Source organism: Panthera uncia, chromosome B4 (genome assembly GCF_023721935.1).
Source record: "Panthera uncia isolate 11264 chromosome B4, Puncia_PCG_1.0, whole genome shotgun sequence".
Lineage (NCBI taxonomy): Eukaryota > Metazoa > Chordata > Mammalia > Carnivora > Felidae > Panthera > Panthera uncia.
Window position 1 is genome coordinate 31,207,423 of NC_064809.1, and position 22,554 is coordinate 31,229,976.

Sequence of the window (22,554 nt, forward strand, 5' to 3'; positions counted from 1 at the left end):
GTGCCCTGTGAGATACATAGATTTGACCAAAGATTTGCAGTTTGGTTGTTAGCTCTCAATTTGCAGAATGAGTAATTGTCAGATGAGTAATTCTTTGAGTTGTTGCTCTGTACTCAAACACAGATTTATTTAGCAAAGCTCTCCAGTGGTGCTTAAAAATATTTTGAGGATTCTTTGGCAAAGATGTCTGATAAACACAGTAAAGATTATAGTATTGGCTGTTTTCATGAATACTGACATTAGTAGGTAGGTGGAAATTTAAGTTTATCTTTAATATGTGTAATTTGTAGGAAACATAGGATATTATTGTCACCTTGGTGTTAGACTTCTACATCACGAACCCCACTCAGATGAAACCTTGGTTTTTGTAGACGGGATTATTGTGGTTATGATCTGGAGATCTATTTTATTATTTATTATTATCAAAGTTGGTCACGAATCCTTAACATTTCTTGAACCTAAAACATTTTTTTGCATCAATAGATATAAATTAAGTATGCATTTTTTAAAGTTTTTATTTAAAAAAATGTTTTTAATGTTTATTTATTTTTTAGAGAGATAATGTGAATGGGGGAGGGGCAGAGAGAGAGGGAGACAAAGAATCTGAAGCAGGCTCCAGGCTCTGAGCTGTCAGCACAGAGTCCGATTAGGGGCTCGAACTCACAAACCATGAGGTTACGACCTGAACCAAAGTTGGATGCTCAAATGACTGAGCCACCCAGGTGCCCCAAGTTTTTATTTTAATTGCAGTTAACAGTGTAATTTTAGTTTTAGATGTACAATATAGTGATCTGACACTTCCATATATCACCTGATGCTTATCATAAGCACACTCCTTAATCCCCTCTAGCTATTTCACTCATCCCCCCACTCCCCCTCTCCTCTGGTAACCAACATCAGTGTGTCCTCTGAGTCTGTTTCTTAGTTTGTCTCTCTCTCTCTTTTTTTCCCTTTGCTTGTTTGTTTTGTTTCTTAAATTCTGCATATGAATGAAATTATATGGTCTTTCAAATCAATCATTTGTTTTTCTCTGACTCACTTATTTTGCTTTCCATTATACTCTCTAGCTCCATCCACGTTGTTATAAATGGCAAGATTTCATTCTTTTTTATGGCTAAGTAATATTCCATTATATATATATATATATATATATATATATATATATATATTTATCCATTCATCAGTTAATAGACATTTGGGCTGCTTCCATAATTTGGGTATTGTAAATAATGCTACATAGGAGTACATGTATCCCTTTGAATTAGTGTTTTTGTATTCTTTGGGTAAATATCCAATAGTGCAATTCCTGGATTATAGGGTTTTTAACTTTTTGAGGAACCTCCATACTGTCTACCACAGTGGCTGCATCAGTTTGTATTCTTACTAACAGCACATGAGGGTTCCTTTTTCTCCACATCCTCACCAAGAAGGATGTTGGTGTTTCTTGTGTTGTTGATTTCAGCCATTCTGATAATTGTGAGTAAATATGCATTTTTAATTTAATTTTTTAATTTTTTTAATGTTTTTTTTTTTTTTTTTTTTTGAGAGAGAGAGCACACACGCATGAGTGGGGGAGGGGAAGAGAGAGAGGGAGACACAGAATCTGAACCAGGCTCCAGGCTTGGAGCTGTCAGCACAGAGCCTGACAAAGGGCTCAAACCCATGAACCATGAAATCATGACCTGAGCTGAAGTTGGACACTTAACTGACTCAGCCACCCAGGCACCTCAAGTATGCATTTTTTAAAAGCATACTTTCTTGGTTATTGAATTTATTTCTGTTCCTTTTTTACTTCAGTAATTATCCTTTAAATGTTGAAATTTACTTGAACATAGTTGATGACAGAAAGATCTTGAGGAAAACATAGATATGCATACTTAATCTCATCCCTTGCATATTTGAGTACAGCTTATTGCAGAATAATGAAACAGTTTGCAAAATTATATTTGAAGTAATAAATCCACATTCATTAAAAGCTTAGCTATCTTTCCTACACAGGTATCTTTTCAAAAGAGTAAGAGTCATTCTTAGCAGTCTTTTTTTTTTTTGTTCTTTTCCATAATGACCCTTGATTCCAAGACTTTCTGAATCTTTCTGACTGTAATTATAAAACAAGAAAGTCTTTCCACTCTCCTTTTTGAATTATGACTTCTGTTGGGGTGCAGGTATTTCTACTCTAGTTTTAACTTGGCTGCTGTTGGAAGAAAGTATTATCTTATATTCAGTAAGCTTTTTTGGATTTTGTTATGTGGATGATTTAATTGTCTTGGTAGAGGTAAGTGCCAGTGGATCTTGTCTTAGAATTCCTACTTGTTGAACAGTGGTCAAGTCACTTAATGTCTGTACATGAACTTCGGCTTCACCTTTCTAAAATGGTTAAAATAGTATCCTACCTCACATAAGGGGTTAGTTATAATTATATGAGAGATGTGTGAAAGCCCAGTATAATGTGGTAAATGTTTGGTGGTGATACATGATTGTTGATTGCAACAACATTTTTTCTAAGTTCTATTGGTATGTGTGCTTATGTGTGGAGTGCCTATGACCAGAGATGCATAAGATTGTATGTGTAGGTGAACATAGATGTACATCAGTGTGCCTTGGGAAGTATATATTCCTGCTCATATTGTTGACGTGTTAATAAGTTCTTTTGATTTTGCCCAAATCAAATTTTCATATAATTATAACAATAAGGAAAGTGAGTTTTATAAACTCAGAACTACCCTATGCCCTGAATTGGCTAAATATATTGAGAACTGTCATGTTGTAGAGATTCGTTATTTTAGTTTTCACCCTTTCCTTATAATCATGTTATTATCATGTGACTTGAAAAATGAAACCTTACTTAAAACTCTGACCTTTCTTTTAAGGAGAAATTCCTTATTTTGACTTTCAGGAGTTACCACCATCAAGCTCCAACCTTCTTGAAATATAAATCTTAACTTTAATCAGGCTTCTTTATTTTTTTTAGTATTTCTTTTTTTTAATGTTTATTTACTCTGAGAGAGAGAGAGAGAGAGCGAGAGAGCGAGTGAGCAGGGGAGGTGCAGACAGAGACAGAATTCCACTCAGGCCCCACACTGTCAGTGAAGAGCCCAGTGCAGGGCTTGAACCCATGAACTGGGAGATTATGACCTGACCTGAATGAAACCAAGAGTCGGACGCTCAACCAATTGAGCCGCTCAGGCGCCCCTTTACTTTTTTATTTGCTTCTTTGAACCTATCTGATGTCTAACTTGAAGACCTAGCTCAAGTCAGCTGTGGTATTGTGAAGAGGGCAGTGAGGTAGAGATGCTTTATTTTGCCTCTCAATCCCCCGCTGGATTTGTAAGAGTATGTTCAAGGTTGAGATCTTAGGTCTTACGTATCTTATATTTAGTCCTTTCCTGTGAAGCCTCACCTGCCATTCCAATGACTTTCATTTGCATTTCTGTACTATTTATTATCTGTCCCATTCCTTTCCACACATACCTGCTCTACAACTGAAATGTGTATGTCTGTGCTCCTTTTCCTAATGCCAGGTGTGAGCTGCTTTAGCGTAGGTTCTGTGTGTTCTGTTGCTGGATGCTTTGCCAGCAGCTGGTTTAGTACTGCACACACAGACCCTTCAGCACCATTTTTTGATTGAAGGAGGTCATATATTTTCTGATGCATTTCAGAAACTTTTGTATTATAGGTAGCAACAATTGCAGAGACAGATGAGTCTGCAGATTCAGAAGGTGTAATTGATTCTCATAAACGTAGAGAAATCCTTTCACGAAGACCCTCTTATAGGTAAGTCTCCTACTGTAATGATACTTAAAACAAATTTTTTTTTAATGTTTATTTATCTTAGAGAGAGAGTGCAAGCAGGGGAGGGGCGGAGAGAGAGGAAGACATAGAATCAAAGCAGGCTCCAGGCTCTGAGCTGTCAGCACAGAGTCCGATACGGGGCTCAAACCCACAAACCGCGAGATCATGGCCTGAACTGAAGTCGGACGTTCAACCGACTGAGCCATTCGGGCGCCCCTGTAATGATACTTTTTCCAAAAAAGGAGAATAATTTTATATCAAAGCAGTTAGTCCATTATAGCTTTTTTGTTTTAAACCTCATTCAAATATCTTAATTATTTCTGTTGTTTAATTATGTTTTAGAAAAATACTGAATGAACTTTCCTCTGATGTGCCTGGTGTTCCCAAGATTGAAGAAGAAAAATCAGAGGAAGAAGGAACGCCACCTAACATCGCTACCATGGCAGTACCGACTAGCATATATCAGACTAGCACGGGGCAATACAGTATGTATGCTGCATTCGATATGGTACAGTGCTAGCTTTAAGTCTTCTCTAGTTACATTGAAGCAACTTGGGTTCAGCATTAAACTGTTCCATTTTAAAATGCATCATAATATCCAAACTATGTATCATAGAATTAAAAGTAAATGTTAAAGAAGGGAGAGATTTGTACTGACAGCTGTCATATACTTTTGAAAAGTCAAAATTTTTTGACTGAATATAGAAGAAAACTTTTGGGTGAAAATAAAGGGAGGGTTTGCCTATTTATATGTTTATATTCATGTCTAGTAAAAGTTTAAAACTTATCTGTTTTTTGTTGTCTTTATAAGATGCATGTGAACATAAGCTATAAATGTCTGTATTTCATTCTTGTTGGCTTTTGTTACCAACAATTACAATATTATGCTTCCTAATCTAAAAGAGGTACATAATGTTTTCTAAATTATGTTTTAAATGTAATTATGTTTTCACTACTCTTTGTTAATTTGTGCTGCAGCTTTTTCTAGAAGAGAATGGAAAAATGATTTATTTTTAAAAACTGCAGCCATTGGACAGATCATTTTATTTGAAATTTTAAACATCAAAAGCTGTAAATAAACAGATACATTCACATTTAGTCTTGTGCATTTTAATGGGCTGTTAATTCTGTGCTTTTTGCTCTAATTAAAGCACTAATTTTTTCCCAAATCAAGTACATTTGATATACATAAAAATGCTTTAGTAAAAAAACAAGAGCTAGGAAGAAAAGAAAAAAGGGGGAAGAAAAGCCAGAAAAAGGACAGAAAAAAAAAACCCATCTTTAAAAAAAGCTACTTAGGTAATGGAATATGTGTGGTAATAAGTACTATGTTGGTTTAAATATGATGGTAAGATTTTACATATGTCTTCTGTTTTCCCTTTAAAAAAAAGTAATACCTAGAAAAATTCTCAAATCTTAAGATGTGGCTGTTAAACTATAATCCTTAATATGTGAACAGATCTTATGTAGTCACTAGTTTTTTTAGAGGTTTTTCTTTTGGTGGTGGCAGATTTGCAATATTAAACTAAATCTCCCTTGGTAATTCTGGTTCTTCAGGTAGCTCGTACCATGATACCTAGCAGAATTGGGGTATAATTTGTCCACAGCCTCTATAGGGTGCTGAGTGGACATGTCCAAAGTCAATATTAGGAAAAGGAAACTCCCCACTGTCTCTGTAAAGAGTTACACCTTGAGGTTTTAACTGTTATTTTTCTTGTATTACTTCTCTGATTTAAATGCCTTTTTGTCTGGCCCAGTGGGAATATATGGTGGGAGTTTTAGAACTGTAAGTCAGCATTTGCCAACTGGTATGCCTCTGCAGTGTAGCACACAGGTACGGGAGTGTGAGTGCCTCATGCCTCCATCCCCAAGCGTGGCCCACCAGGGCTTGGAGCTGCTGGAGACTCCTGGCTATTCAGATCTGGCCTTGAGCAGTGGGCTGTGTACATACTATCAGTTTCTATTTGTGATGTGGTAGGAAAAAGGTTGGAAATCACTGATAAAATAATGCTAAGACATCTTAAAGTTTGGGGAACGATCTAAGATGCTGTCACCTTAAATATTTCCTGGCATTTCCCAGTGCTGCTTCAGAGTTTATAGAAGTGGTGATCTCTTTACAAGTGATACAGAGGGGGGTGCTGTAGTTTATTTTGCCTAGTTTATTAGCTGAAAATCTGAAATTGTGAAAACATTGGGTTGAGAGAATTTTGAGGCTACAGATGATGTGGAGGAGGCACTGGGTCCTGCCATTCACTAACTGGATCAGAGAGAGAAGCTTTATTTTCCCATCTCAGGGTCTTTGAATTGGGAATAATACAAAATTGTCAAACTCTGGGCAAAAGGAAATAACAGGTAAAAGTGGGAGAAAGCCAGACATGCTACTTTTGACACAAAACAGAGCTGTAAGGTAGCTATGGCAGTGTCTCCTACATGGTCATTAAACTTTTCCCTCCAGCTAACAACAGAGCCTTTATTTCTTGTGCTCTGAGTGTGTGTGCCTGCAGCAGGGGCTTTGTGTGAAACGTCAGTGTGGGTGTGGGGTGGTCAAGTCAGGAGAATAGCAAGTCAAAAGTTTAGAAGTCGGACGTTTATCTGTTTGCCACATTAGAAGTCATGGACTGTCTTTTATTGAGGTTTCTTTAATTTGGACCCATACACTAGATCCTGGTAGTTATTTTAATTAAAAGCTGTGGTTGTTCTGTATGTGCTGTCTGCAGGTAAAAATTACCAGTTTTATTGGTTCATGAAAAGTGACACTAACTTTGTTAAAAATGCATCTGTTAACACTTAGCGACACTTGCTTAGGTTTATAATTGTTTCTTCTGAAAGGTGAATACTAACATTTAAAGTTTTTAGAAGACATTTACTTTAATTGGAGGGTAAATGTATATTTACATATAGACAAGATCCATTTTAATTAATCGTATTTCTTAGTAGGAGTAACTTAACAGATATTAATGCTTTCACGTTGTTCCTGGATATCTAGAAATAGAAACAATTACTGGTTTTTAGACTAGAGGAGTTTATTTTACTAGAATTTTTGGAGATTCTTCTGGGTATCTGTTTTCAAGACCCTTTCATAAGGTTTTACTGTAAAATGTGTTTTTTTTAGGTTTAATTCTTTCTTCAACTTTTATTTGTGGATGACTTTCCCCCAACTTTGTTTATTTTTTCAAAGATTATCATTTTTTTTTAATGCTTATTTATTTTGAGAGAGAGAGAGAGAGCAGGCACATGAGCAGGGGAGAGGCAGAGAGAAAGAGAGAGAAAAAGAGAAAATCTTAAGCAGGCTCCATACCCAGTGTGGGGCCCGACATGGGGCTTTATCCCACGACCCTGGGATCATGACCTAAACTGAAATCAAGAGTTGGTCGCTTAACCAACTGAACCACCCAGGCTCCCTCAAAGATTATTATTTTAGATTGCTTATTTTTAATTTGGTATAATGAGGAAGTTGGGGTTAAAAACAAAAAGAAATAAACTAAAGGACTTTGTGTGTCAAAGTTGAAGAAATAAAATATAAATGAGTGTACTCAGGCTTTCCCATATATAATCAGTTATATTTTTAATAATTGAAAGTTAGCTATATGACAGAAGTAGGCCTTACTGTTTCAACTTATTTTTTTAATCACAGAAACTAAGAAGTGAAAGTTAGAATAGGCTACTTCCAGGGAATAGTAAAAATAACTCTAAATAGGCAGGGATTCATTATTGCAACACCACGTAAAAGACCTACACTTGCAAAATCTTTACTGGAAGTACAGATCTTAGTGATAGGTTCGTTGTATGCCAATTAAGTCATTCTGGCCAAAGAAAATCTTGTATGTCTCAAGAGAATATTTCTGAAAGATAGCAGTTCAGATAATCTCAGAATCAGCAAAGAATGTTACTTGTGCCTAAGACATTTAAGATCTCCATTAAATGAGAGTCATACACATATATCGAGTAAAAGCAACTAAAGACATTTAAGTTTGCAGTTTCTTAATTCATTAAATTTTCTCTAATGAAAAAGGGTTTTTTTGTTTGTTTTGGGTTTTTGTTTTCTAATCCCTTACTCTGCTATACCTGACCTCTTCTCTTACCAATTAAGGACTATCACCCAAGATTTTTTTTTTTTTTTTCCTAAATGTCCCTTGTCTCCGCTTGCTCCTACTCTATTTTATGACGAACCTTATTAAAATGTGTCTGTATTAACTCATCCTTACTGGAATTCTTACACATTAAAGGTAAGTGGCTCAGTCCAAAATCCATTATAAAAAGAGATCTATGTGAACTTTTTGGGCTGCCTAAAAGAATTTAGAATTCTCAGGAGACCTCTCCTGTGAGTAAACACCAATTCCATTCCCTCATAAAAGGAATTTGCATGATAGGTGCATACATTCTAAAGTAAATGCAGTTGCATTTATAATTCTTAGTAGTGACTTTGCTTAAATTCTCCCAAGATAGCTTTCAAAGCAAACATAGAAGGTATCTGCTTAATGTAAATCTGACTTTTTAATCTTGGTGTTGCTATTGTTACAGCATGAGGCTGTTTTGGTCTTTCTTTAGCTGTATGCACCTCTTGGCTTTCAAGGCACAAGTACTCACAGGTTCTGTTCTATGCTCACTTTTTATTTATTTATTTATTTATTTAAAAAATTTTTAATGTTTTATTATTTATTTTTGAGACAGAGAGAGACAGAGCATGAACGGGGGAGGGTCAGAGAGAGAGGGAGACACAGAATCTGAAGCAGGCTCCAGGCTCTGAGCTGTCAGCACAGAGCCCGACGCGGGGCTCGAACTCACAGACCATGAGATCATGACCTGAGCCGAAGTCGGACACTCAACCGACTGAGCCACCCAGGCGCCCCATCACTTTTTAAATTTAAGTCAGAATTCACTGACTTAGGGTCTGCTGTTCTTTTTTAAAATTAATTCAGTGAAGTTTTATTTACATTTTTTTTTTTTTTGCAATTTGGAATAAAGATGGTTTTAAATTCTAATTAAACATTTACATGTTTATGTGTTTGAATTGGCTCCTACATACAAGTTTAGGACTGTAAAGATGTTAGTATCAAGTAGAAAGAAGTCAGATGAAATCTTAATTTAAGTAAATTTTATTCCTTCCTCTTTTGGTTATGAACTCTTTTTTTTTAGTTTTCCACCCTTATTTATCTTTCTCTTCTTCATTTATTATGAAGACTTGAAAGTACTACTTTTTTAAATTAAATATTATTTTTTTACCAAAATCCTCAAATTTTCATCCCACACATAATCTTTTCCTTACTCCTATGATATTAGTAGCTCTAGGGGAGGAGTGCTCAATGGCAATGAGTAGAAGTCACAGATTTTTTAAATACAGGAATTTTAAAGAACTTAATACCTAGACTAGTTGATATATCATACTGGTTACTGTGATGTATGGTAAGTTGGAGATGGGGAAACCATACTTGGGTTAATACGGATTTGAAACCAAATACCATGACTGTATAAGGATGTACACAGAGACATTTGTATAACCACTAAAACCACCTTAGTAGAGCAATATTTAGTGCATTAATGAATTACACTCTAGACATACTCTTCATGTAAGGTCAATGTGCTCAACATTCAACCTGTGTATAGAGTGAGCTACTTAATTATGGGGTATAGCTTACCTGACACTTTAGGAGTAAAAAAAAAAAAAAAAAAAAAAAAAAAGCTAACTCTCACAGCAACTAGGACAACTACCCTCTACCCACCATTACTACTACCAATAATATGCTAGCAGGCTTGAATCACTTAATAACAGACATTGAAGTAGAATTTAATTGATTATATAATCTACTGTTCAATTTTAATTCAGTTTAGATAATTTTATCAAACTAATGTTTAATGACTTAAAAGAGGAAAATCAGTATGCATATAATCTAAAATAAAAACGCTTTTAATTATGCTTGAGTCCCAATCAGTCTTCGTGGACCAGTGTGAACTCTTCATTGTGATCAGCAGTGTGGCCACAGATATAAGCTTGTATGCCCCAGTTGCATGTGTCATAAGAAAACATTAATAAAGCCTAGGTCCCCAAAGTAAAATTAGTAGGAAATACAAAGGTATTTTAACTTCATTAGTTACTAATGGCCTTCAGAGGGGCCTATCATTTTATTTAAAAATGATTAGCCAGATGTATCTGGGATTTGCTTTGAAATACTCCAGACCAAAAACAGAAAAAAAAAAAAAAAAGTTTGGGAATGAGTGGGCAGGGAAAATAGATGACACAAAATTCTTTGTACTTCTATGTTTGCTAGAAAATGTCCATAAGTTTTAAAAAAATAATTAGGTAGGGTCTCCTGGGTGGCTCAGTCAGTTGAGAGTCCAACTTTGGCTCAGATCATTGTCTCGTGGCTTGTGGGTTTGAGCCCTGCGTCGGGCTCTTGCTGACAGCTCAGAGCCTGGAGCCTGCTTCGGTTTCTGTGTCTCCCTCTCCCTCTGCTTCTCCCCTGATCGTTCTCTGTCTCTCTCTGTCTCTCTCAAAAATAAATGAACATTAAAAAAAATTTAAAAATAATTAAGTAAAACAAAAGATGTGACTAAACTCAGTTAATTTCATCATAAATTTTCCTGCTATGTATCTTGATGTGTGTTTACTGAAAGCACATATTTTGCTATCTTTGAATATTTTGTAGCCTAAAAGTTTGCTCTTCAAATCTTGAATACACACACACACACACACACACACACACACACACACACACACACAAAATCTAATTCTAGTATCCTGAAGCATTGGGAAATCTTGTTAATTGTCAAATGAGAGGTAACATTTTGAATGGGAAGATCTTCTGCCGTTTGATAATGCCAAAATCAAGAGGGCCTTTGGTATAAAAAATAAAAGCCAGGTTAAAGTACAAGACTTATCAGTAGAAATGTTTTCCCCTAGAGCTAGGTTGTATGCATATGTGTGTTTAGGTTTATTTTCCACATCTAATTATATAATGACCAGAAAATAAAATGCTGAGAGGAACAAATTCTTGATATATCAACTTTTCACTGTGTGAAAGCAAAGAAGTTTTGATGGGAATTATGAGGAAACATTGAAAAAAAAAATAAGAAAATATGGAAAGAAAAAAGTAAGGGTCTTTGTTATCTATTTCATGTTCTTACCCTCAGCAGCAACTACTCTCACCTTAGATTTTTTTTTTACAAAAGGCTAGTCCCAAAGCTTGCTAATTGCATTGGCATTGAAAATTAAGTTGTAGTTAGAACGTAAAGCCATACTTTATTGAATTCTAGATTCAGGAATGGCTCAGTTGTTTATGATACAGTTTGTCACGAAATGATAACCATCATTCATCGTTAATGCCTGCTATACACTCAGCTTTGTGCTTCTCCCACACTGTGCATACACGGCCGGTGCCTCTTCTTCTGACACTAAACTGTCAACTGAAAACACACATTCAAATATATGATAACATATGAAATTCATTCACATCCAGGCATGAAGATCTGAGGAAGCAATACCTCCTCTTTTTCTTCTCTTTTAAGAAAGTAGGCATAGTTAGGTTTCTTCCAAACGCTTTTATTTATTATAAAGGGTGAACCCTGAGACCCTTGAAATCTTATTTTTAAAATGTGTACAGAGGGGCACCTGGGTAACTTAGTTGGTTAAGCGTATGACGCTTGATTTCAGCTCAGGTCGTGATCTCACAGTTTTTTGGATTGAGCTTCATGTTGGGCTTTGCACTGACTGTGTGAAGCCTACTTGGGATTCTCTCTCCCTCTTTCTCTCTCTGCTTCTCTCCCCCACTTTCTCTCTCTCTTTCTCTCAAAAGTAAATAAACTTTAAAAAAGAAAATGTGTACAGAACATAATGCTCTACATGAGCCAGATGAACAAAGGGCTATTACGTGAGTTTCTCAGCCTCAGCACTGTTATCATTCTATAACTGATTCTTCACTGTTTGTCAATCATATCCTAGTGGTGGCCTGTCAAAGAACAAAAACACAGAGAATGCATCTTGCTGAAACCTTTTGAAAATATTAACCCATCTTTCTCTTAATTTAGGCCCTAGAACTAAAGATTTGTCGTTACTCTTTCCAGTAGTTCTGACAGATTTATACAATCTAAATGGGCCTAAACCTAAATGGGCCTAAACCTAAATGGGCCTTTGCTTAGATCCTGGAAAAAAACGATAGAGAATAAGTTGGAAATATTGACATACATTCCCCCACTACTGTAACATTCCTGTAAGGCATTTGCATTGATCTATAGGCCTTGTGTTATTCTGATGTGTTGTTACCTTCATTGTAAATCTAGTGAGCTGATTTATATGTGATTTTTTTTTTTTTTTGAAGGGTTCTACTTAATGTCTGGTACTTAAACTAAAACATAGGGTCATACTATTTATGTTAAACTATACTGAAGTCTCAGATATTTTAACAGGAATTGAAATTGAATTACCATTGAATTGAATTAGAGTAAAATTCAAAAAGAAAACATTTGATCCGTTCTTTGGAAACTTTTGGTTAATATGTTAACTTTTAAACATGGCTGGCAGGTCTCAGTGTTCAGAGGAAGTCTACCTCATTATCTGCTGCTATGAGCTGCAGTTATTCAGGACATTTGGTAGACATAAATATTGTAGCACAAATTCTTTCAGTAGTTATTTTTTAAGATCCTTTCCAATGTAACATTTTATATTTCATATTTTATATTTCATCACATAGTCAAAATGGTAAAGGTTGCAGTTTTGTAGACTTAAGTTTTAAAACCAAAATATATAGTAATATAGGTTCCATTAAAAGCTACTTTCTTGGGGCGCCTGGGTGGCTCAGTCGGTTAAGTGTCCGACTTCAGCTCAGGTCATGATCTCGCGATCTCGCGATCTCGGTCTGTGAGTTCGAGCCCCGCGTCAGGCTCTGGGCTGATGGCTCGGAGCCTGGAGCCTGCTTCCGATTCTGTGTCTCCCTCTCTCTCTGCTCCTCCCCCGTTCATGCTCTGTCTCTCTCTCTGTCTCAAAAATAAATAAACGTTAAAAAAATAAAAAATAAAAAAAGAATAAAAGCTACTTTCTTTTGATAGGTTAGAAAGTAGTTAGCTGAATGAAGGTATAAATTCATTGTAGTTGTGATGCTCGATAGAATTGCACTGACCGTGTTTTAAATATTAGAAGAATGCTATTTATCTATAACTAAAAACATCTGGAAGAGTGGAGAAAATCAAGAAGCTGAACTTTCTCCCTGTCTGCATCTCCACTCTTCCTCTTAAATAATTTAGTTGGTTGGATACCACAGAGGAGGGAAACTCCGTGGGTTCTATGTATTTCAAATAATTCTGAATATAACATATCTTCAAGGGTTGATGAGATTTTTCAGAGTGTTTTCCCATGAAGAAGGACCTCCCTATCAATTCAGCATAGAGAAATAAGGGTAACTTGAGAATGAGGAGTGTTGGTAATTAATATGCCCGCAGTATATTCTTCCAATACAGGATTATTAAAAATGAATCTTGAAATTCTCTAATATTTCTTTTCTCTTTCTGTTAAGTTGCTATAGCCCAAGGTGGAACAATCCAGATTTCTAACCCAGGATCTGATGGTGTTCAGGGACTACAGGCATTAACAATGACAAATTCAGGAGCTCCTCCTCCAGGTGCTACAATTGTACAGTATGCAGCACAGTCAGCTGATGGCACACAGCAGTTCTTTGTCCCAGGCAGCCAGGTTGTTGTGCAAGGTACATTTTATTAATCTAATACATTTAGAATACACTATCACACCATTTAGTGGTGATTTTATAGTTTTATGAAATATACAGGAGGCAGATTTGGGGTGGGGGGAGGCACTTTAAAAGGCTTGAAGAGGGAATATTTTAGTACGTTAAACAAGCTAAATTATATGATTTTTACTTTTTCGTGGGCTTTATTGGCTCTAAAGAAAGGTTCCAATCAGGGTAGCATGATGGGGAAAAAGGACTTGGACACATGAGAGAATTTTTTAATTAATTAAATATCCTTTCTCTGGGGGTTATAAATATTATACCTAATACATATTTTTATTACCTGGTCTATGAAGATTTAAGTATCCAGTGCATGGTGTACTGAATTGGGGGTTTTCCCCAGATGTGACACTCAAGTCTAAGTTCTAGACATCTCATTCCAAAACAAATGCTGATATTTGTTTCTCTAGACCATTCTAGGTATCCACTCTATTTCATATGGAAGTAGTGACATAAAATAGTTGGGATGTAGCCCTAAGCTTTCAGGGTAACCTAAGATTTCAGTTAAATTCAAGTTATACATTGTTTTAATATCATTCATTTGTGCTCATAATAACTATAATGTGTTTAATACAACTTGCAAAAACCCTATATTTTAATTTAATAACTCTATTCCTCTTGGCATTTGCTTAGATGTTCGATGTAGCACTAATTTTAAGGGGGATAATATTCATTCTTTTGGTTTGAAAGTCTTGCAAGTGTGGAAAAAAAGCAGATTCTGACTGACGAGTCTCTTGATAATTAGCTTTACCGTTAGGTGTTTTGGAGGTTAATGTGGACTATAATAAAAGTATATGAAGAACTGAAGGAGTTCATTTATGGAGTAAAAAAATCCATAGTACTTCCCTAGTATTTTGTTTTCTTTACTTTGTAAAATCAAAATCATCTGTTTTATTTCCCGATTCCCATGAACCCTCTATGTCTAAATAAATAATCATAAAAAGTCATCATTTATTCTAATTTATCTTTTTTTATGTGGAAAATCTACTGTAAACCTGATATTTTAACATAAGGAGAGTTTAAAAATGTTTTGTGTTTTGCATAGATAATACAATAATGAGTTTTGTGCTTTTGGGGTTTTATTGAAGGAATCTTCTCTTCTGTAAGCCAAAGACATTTTTCTATATTAGTTATATTAGCTTTATAGCTTTACCTTTCACATTTATGTCCTTAGTCCACCCCAGGTCCACTTCTGTATATGGTATTAGGTGGGAATTCACTGTCATTTTTCTCCACATATGGAGCCAGTTTTCTCCTACTAATGGTTTACCCTTTCCCCATTAACTTGTGGGGCAATGTTAATTATATAGTAAGTTCTCATGTATTCTCAGATCTGTTTCGGAACTGTCTATTTTGTACTATTGGTCTCCTTTTCTGTATGCCAGTACCATACTGATTTGTTCTCAAACAGAACAAGTTTCCCTTTTTTATCTTAAAAAAAAAAATTCTATTAGTGCTGATTTAGCTTGTATAACCCATTATTCTTCCATATGCATTTAGAACAAATTTGAGTTTCTAAATAATGATACAATAATAAAACCAACAATGAGGTTGCATTTAACTTATAGATTAATTTAGGGGAAACTGAAGTCTTTTTTTTAATTCAAATATAATTGACATATATCATTAGTTTCAACTGTACTGGTTTGACATTTGTTTAAAATACATTAAGTGATTACAAGTAAGTCTAGTTAACATCCATCACCACAGTTACAAATTGCTTTTTTCTTGTGATGAGAACTGTTAAGATTTAGTCTCTTAGCAATTTTCAAATAGGTGACATAGTATTATTAACCGTAGTCACCATGCTGTACATTATATCCCCAGGACTTTTTTGTACCTTTTGATCCCCTTCACCCATTTTACACCCTTCCTGCCAGCACCTCCCTGGTGCCAGCACCTGCCATCTCTGGCAGTCACCAGTCTGTTCTCTGTATCTGAGTTCTGGGTTTTTTGTTGTTGGTGGTGAAGATTCCACTTGCAAGTACCATCATACAGTGTCTTTCCTTTGTCCGACTTCACCTAGCTTATTGCCTTCAAGTTCCACCCATGTTGTCACAGATAGCAAGATTTCCTTCTCTTATGTATAATAATAATCCAGTGTGTGTGTGTGTGTGTGTGTGTGTGTGTGTGTGTGTACACACACTACATTTTCTTTATCCACTCACCTATCAATGGACACTTAGGTTGCTTCCATATCTTGGCTATTGTAAATAATGCTGCAATGAACATGGGAGTGAATATATCTTTTCCAGTTAGTGTTTTTGTTTTCTTCGGGTAAATACCCAGTAGTACAATTGCTGAATCATAGGGTAGTTCTATTTTTAACTTATTGAGGAACTTCCATACTGTTTTCTATAGTGCTGCACTGATTTACATTCCTACCAACAGTGTACAAGGGTGAGGGAGAACTGAGGTCTTCATAATGTTAAACTGACCTATTCCAAAGCACAGAATGTCTCATTTATGTAGATCTTATTTTAACTTTTTTTAACAGTTGAAAATTTTCTGAATGGAAGTCTTCCGTATTCTTTGTTAAGTTAGTTCCTAAATGCTTTATGGTTTTTGTTGCTAGTATGAATGATACATTCTTCAGTAGTTGCTGGTGTAGGGAAATATCACTAACTTTTTAAAAAGTTTTTTTTATTTATTAATCTTGCCAAACTGAAAATTACTTCTAGTAACGTGCATATTCTTTGTGAATCTATCTCTGATAGTATGTGAATGTTTATATCAAATACTAGTAAGATGTTTGTTTCTTCCCTTTCAGGCTTTATTCCTTTTGTTTTCTTTTTTGTCTTTTCCTTTTTTGCCCTTTCCTTTCCTTTTTCTCCCTTCTCTTTAAAATACTGGTGGGTAGGAGTTCCACTTCTATGTTCAATACAGGGTCAGTGGGCATTCTCATGTTCCTCCCTATCACCTTACATCCTGTCATTCCTTTGGAAGGTCACAGCAATTTGTGAGTTCTCAGACCTTTTCTAGATTGATCCCTCAGCAGTATTTAACACGGTTGACTTCTGCTTCCTTCACTTTCCTGATACTGCATTCTTACCATTTTTTCTTCTCTTTCTTCTACATCTCTTTCAGTCTCCTTGGTTGGTCCAGTCTTCTGCTGCTCATCTCTTCAGTGTTAGTGGTGTTAGTCAAGATTGAATCCTGGGCCCTCTTTCATCTGACTTGAGCACTCTGCCTGACCATGGCTTCAGTTCAATGTGACCATGCCCCTGATTCCAGCTGGCTACTTAGAGGTTCCACACACATCTCTTGACTTTTTAAGACCAAAACCACATCCATTTTCTCCACCCCAGTTCTCCTTTGGTTTACCCTATTTCAGCAATGAACTACTGCCCAGCCTGTTGCTTCAGGCTAGAAACCCGTGTGTCATCCCTTCTTCCTCCCAGCCAAACCACACATCTCTCCACGCCTCTCCACTCTGTCCTCATTCTACTTCCGGCTACCGTCCCCTCTGACCTGTCATTCCCTCTGCCAGGTGGCTGCCCTGAAGCTGGTAGTTGTGGAGTAGCTTCCTGATTTTCCTAATCATGCTAGAGGTGGCAGATCCCTTTTTGGCCCAGTTTTTTTGAGAATCGTTCCTGAAAGTTCAGGCTCCCTTTCTTCATCCCTCTCAGTAATTCTGGGAGCTACTAATAATCCTTAAAAACAAAAGTCTCTGCCTTCAACCTTTTCTTTTTTCCATTTTACTCTCACTTCTGCAGTTCAGAGTGGTATTTCTAAAATTCAGATCTAATCATGTCAGTCTCCTGTTCAGAATTCTTCAGTGATTGCCTGTTTCTTGTTAGACAAAGTCCAAAATCTTTAACACCCAAATTGCTGCTTGATCTAGGCCTTGCTTCCTTTACTAGACTTCTCCCTCTTTTGTAATGCAGCTGTGTGCTGGTTTTCTTTAATTTTCTGTGCTGTGCCATGCTCTCTCACCTTTCCAGGGCTTCACACTTAGCCATTGCCCTGACAGGAACACTTATGCCCATCGTTTGCAGTATTTGGGCTTCATCTTAGATAGTATGTCCTCCAGGAAGCCTTGCCCGATCCTGCAGATCTGGTTCAGGTAATGTGCGGTCAGTTCCTACTGTACCTTCTTAGACTACGTGAGACATGCTTAGACAGTAATTTCTGTTTCGATAAGGATCCTTAGTACCTAGCACAGTCCCTGGCATATGATAAATGTTTAATAACTATTTATTAAATGAAAGTGAAATTCTCTTCTTCTGTGAAAATGTTATGAGTTCTATGTGCTGGTTAACTGAGTTTATCTGGTCCATGGAATGTATTAAAACTTCACTAACAGCAGTAATCAACCAAACAGCGAACTTCCTTCTTTCCTTTCTTTCCTTCACCTTTTTTTATACTAATATTTATTGAACACCTAAGTGCCAATTTAAAGAAATTAGATTAAAATCAATTTGAACTTTCTGAAATTGGTAATAAAATTGACCAGTACCCTTGAACCCAAACCGTTAGGTAGGGCTGGAATGGAAAAGAGTCTGTCATGGAGCCTCTGATTGGGATCGATGTCCGGGTTGATCTCCAGACTTTCTTACTTAACTAGATGTCTTCAGTTCATGTGCTTTGGAGAATTAGTAGAATCTTGAATACTCCCAGAAATTCCACCTCCATCTGAGTATAAAGTCCTGCCTTTATTAAAAAGTACTTAGTTGAATAAGGCAAAAATGTGGTGGAATGCCCTTTCGTTGGCATAAGGTTAGGTTGAATTCTAATCATGTAAGTGGGTTTTATTCAACCCACTGGAAAAGATAAAAGGCCTGAGTGCCGTGTCACTTATTTTTGTGTAGTAGACATGCAAATCATTTCTTTTCCCAGACTATGGTCTGTTATATGGAACAAGACCTAATTTTTTGTCTAACCTTGCCACTGTTAAAACTCCTGTAATGATCTAGCTCTTCATGCACTGAACATTCATTAAGTGATCCAAATAACATTTGGCATTAAAAGAAAAATTATGAGGGGCACCTGGGTGGCTCAGTTGGTTAAGCGTTCGACTTTGGCTCAGGTCATGATCTCGCAGTTTGTGAGTTCGAGCCCCGCATCAGGCTCTGTGCTGACAGCTTGGAGCCTGGAGCCTGCTTTGGATTCTGTGTCTCCCTCTGTTTCTGGCCCTCCCCCACTCACACTCTATCTCTTTCTGTCTCTCTCTCAAGAATAAATAAACATTAAAAAATTTTTTTTAAGAAAAATTATGAGTAGTAATTGTGATTTATTTATGAATTTTTTTTAAATCCCCGAATTCTTTTCATGGGATTTTAACTTAATAAAATAATCGAGCCTCATGAAGTTGCTGTTTTTGTGGGTCAAAAAGATCAAATAGCAAATTCCTGTGGTTCAAACTAATATTTATGGAAGAATGCTACATAATAGTGGTTACATTTGGCACAGTGAATTTTTTAAATGTATTTACTCCTTTTAAGTGAAATTAGCAAATTCTGTGTCACCTTAGGAACAGCTGGATTTTATGGTGCTGTAGCAATAGTACAACGAATAAAACTGTTAAGTGAACGAAGGTGGATGGATATTTCTTTCTTGATGAATTTAGAAGTGTCTAAGAAATACATTTCTGTGTATTTCACAATGTTTTTCTGGGCTGATTATCAGGTTTTTGTTGTTTTTAATCTCCATGTTTTTTCTCCTAAGTTACGAAAAATGTAGTTTATACCCTCGTTGTTTTTCTAGAAACCTTGGATAGAACAATAATAAAGAAGTTAGTTGCTCCATAAGAAACAATCTTTGAACTTAATGCTAATGAGTTGGGTTTTTTTGTTTTGTTTTGTTTTGGTTTTTTTGCCAGAGCCACCACAGATTTCTATGTAAAAATAAGAAACAAAAACATTAATATGGTTTATTACAGGAAGGTTTTTTATAGGGGTTTGGTTTCATTGAGCTCCTCTGTGACAAAGCAAATTGATGGCAGTGATAGGCTAATGATGTCATTGTGATGTCAGTTACTCCTACTTATCCTGCACATGCTTGCTAGTTTGGAACACTGTATGTGGACCTGTGATAGGGGAGGCAAGACAGTTCTGTATGCAGAAGCCCATCATGGCTGTAACTGGAGATGAAACAGGTAAGGATTTTAAAGAGAGATTTAAATTAATTCTGATTTTTTTTTGAAGTTTAGAAAAATGAGGACCCTCAGTGTTTCAAAAAGTGCTAATTTTCTATTAGCTGAGGGGTAAGAAGTTTCCTTTAATATGTATCTGTATGTATTCAACACACTCTGTTAAAGCATCTTAGTGTAAGTGCTTCTTTGCTCAGCATATCGTTTGTTTGACCAAGGCAGTAGTCCTGTCTCTCGTCTTCCACATACTGCTTTACTAAAATAAGCTGTTACTTCATCTGCAACCTGTTGCAAATCCAATGCAGCTACAAGTTAAACATACGTAGTGTTCAACTTGTAAAAAATTAAGCTTCCGATTTCATTGTTGTGTACAAACGTTGCTCCAAAACAGAATAGGAAAACCCATCGTGTTAGGGGTGTTTGTGTGCCTACTTGTTTCTTTCCTCCTGTATTTAAAATGGTCTGTACCTCAGCTAATCGAGTTCAAAGGGCTGACGTCACTACATTTCCTGGAATCGTGTTCCGCAGGGAAGTGGAAAAGTTAAACTCCAAGCGAGCTGCACATTGACGTCAGCCCCGAGTCATGCTGTGATTTAGTCAGTTCCTTTCTGCTTTGTCAAGTGCTGCTGACAGATTTAGAGCTGTTAACTAGCTCGCCGCTGCCACTATCTCCAAGATCGCTCTTAGACTGAATAGCTTTTCTCGTAAGCCTTACTTTAACATTTCTCTTGATCTTGAGGTAAGTATCTGCTTGACGAGGGGGAACACTTTGTGAAACCTGTAATGCTTGGCTGAGCAGAACTCCGCAGCCGTCTGTCCCGCTGTGGACGGACGTGGGAAGGCTGCGCCTCCTGCTCAGGCCGCCCGGCACGTGCCCGGGGAGAGGTGGGCTCAGGAGCTCCAGGGTTTCCGTACCCTTTGGTGGCTCCCGGCACTTGCTAGTCAGAGTGCCCTCTAGTGCTCAGTCAGGGAAGTGCTGGGCTTAAATTGTTTCCCACCCCGTCACAGTGCTTTAAAGTTGTGGTCTGAAATCCTTCCGTGGTTTGCTTTTCTTAAGTACAGGTAATGATTCTGACTTAGTTACTAATATCCTGTATGTGGTTGCATCGTTGTTTATTCAGGGATGTCTCATTTCTAACTCTGTTCTGAATTTGCACTTGAATTCCTGTAGAATGGATGATTATGAACAGCTTCACCACGGTTTAGTTTTTCAGAGTTAGTGGGTCTCGGTTCTCTTCCTAGATGAGAACATTCCATTGTTTTGAGCAGCTAAAACCGGTATTAAAGCGTTTTGAAAATTATCTTGAGGCACTATTATTTTTCTCAGGAGTTTTTATGAAATTTTAGAGAAGCTATAGATTACAGAAGTTCTCAAATAACAAATTTATTGTAAGATATAGATGGACTTAATCTCAAATACTACATGTCATATGCTAGAAGCAAAAGGCATTTTGCGCATATGTTTATTTGCTAAAAATTTTAATTGGTCTATATCTTTCTTACTTTTAATTCCAATTCTCATGTCTAACCATGAGAGAAAAGTAAAATATAAAAGATTTGAAAATACACAGAATATATTTAAAGATGAAAGTTAAAGGTAAAAATTTGCATATATTTTTAACCATTGTTTGTAAATAAGTGAACATTTTTATACATTTATGTGACAAAATGAGCATACACCATCCTTGAATGGATTTTTTTTCACAGTTTTATTCATAATGGTTAAACATGAGTTCGTTTTTCCAAATTAAAAATTTCCAAATGCTAAAACTAAAAAATGTCAAACTTTTTTCACAAGACCTCATTTAGTTTTGGAAATCATTATTTTTAGAATCTGATTAGTTTTCACAGAACCAATTCTATTTTGAAATGCTGTTTAAAAATGAGAAACTTTTTTTTTTTTTTTTTTTTTTTGAAGAGCCCAAAGAGCATAGGGTTTAAGAGACTTTTTTGAAAGAATAGTAGAGCAGCTTTAGGACCCACCTTTGGATTATATCATTTTGGGCTACTTGTGTGGATTGGTGAACCAAATGGACTGATCTAGATATTTGGCTTATGCACTTTTTTTACCATGGCCCACATTTTACATCATGATGCAGTAGACCTGTGTGTGTGTGTGTGTGTGTGTGTGTGTGCATAAAACAAATTTTAAAAATAATGCTTATCTTTACATATAGTAAAGATGATGTACTTTTCTATTTTTTTTTTTAATTGCTATTCTTGGCTCATGAAATTGATTTTATAGCTTACTAATGGGCTACAACTTGTAGTTTGAAAAACTGATGTAGACCAAAATCAGGTTCCTAACAATGACTGGTCTGGGAAGAGTTTTTAATGTTTAAAATTGAGAGAGAAAGAGAGAGCACAAGCAGAGGAGGAGCAGAGAGAGAGGGAGACACAGAATCTGAAGCAGGCTCCAGGCTCTGAGCTGTCAGCACAGAGCCCGATGCGGGGCTCGAACCCATGAACTCCCAACTCATGGATCCTGACCTGAGCTGAAGTTGGACACTTAACCGACTGAGTCACCCAGGAGCCCCTAGGAGTATTTACTTATAGGATCATAGAATCAAAGGCAGAAAGCGAATACCTAAGGTTTATAGAATTGTATTATTGATTCTTTTGGGTATAGTCTAATTTTTTGTTAGAAATAGTTTTTGGCTTTATTCATAAGCTGATTATGTTAAGAGCCTAATTCCATATGTTTTAGTCTCTGAGTCTAAAAAATTCTAATATGTTGTATTCAGCCTGGATTTCTGAACTGTTAGAAACAAACGTTCCAACTTATTCATATTTGGAAAATAATATCTTAGTTAATATTTGATGCATGAGAATAAGAATACGTTTCACCTTGTGAAAGGGGGGTACTTGAAAAGGTTTTCGTTTGGGAATTTTCACATAAAGAATGGTTTGGATTAGGTGTAACAGCTTAAATTTGGT

At 36.2% G+C, this 22,554-nt stretch overlaps 1 protein-coding gene across 25 annotated transcripts in view; it reads left to right on the forward strand.

The window, feature by feature from the left end:
* CREM (cAMP responsive element modulator) overlaps positions 1-22,554 on the forward strand; it is a 72,054-nt gene that overhangs the window by 37,022 nt on the left and 12,478 nt on the right. For 14 of the 25 annotated variants that reach the window (XM_049626977.1, XM_049626983.1, XM_049626986.1 and 11 more), the window contains 3 exons: positions 3,677-3,774; positions 4,135-4,277; positions 13,296-13,484. In XM_049626977.1, coding sequence (XP_049482934.1) covers positions 3,677-3,774; positions 4,135-4,277; positions 13,296-13,484 — 430 coding nt within the window. Of the gene's footprint in view, positions 1-3,676; positions 3,775-4,134; positions 4,278-13,295; positions 13,485-16,280; positions 19,624-20,144; positions 20,357-20,396; positions 20,680-22,554 lie in introns of those variants that run through there. The other 11 variants (XM_049626991.1, XM_049626992.1, XM_049626993.1 and 8 more) reach the window with 8 other exon arrangements.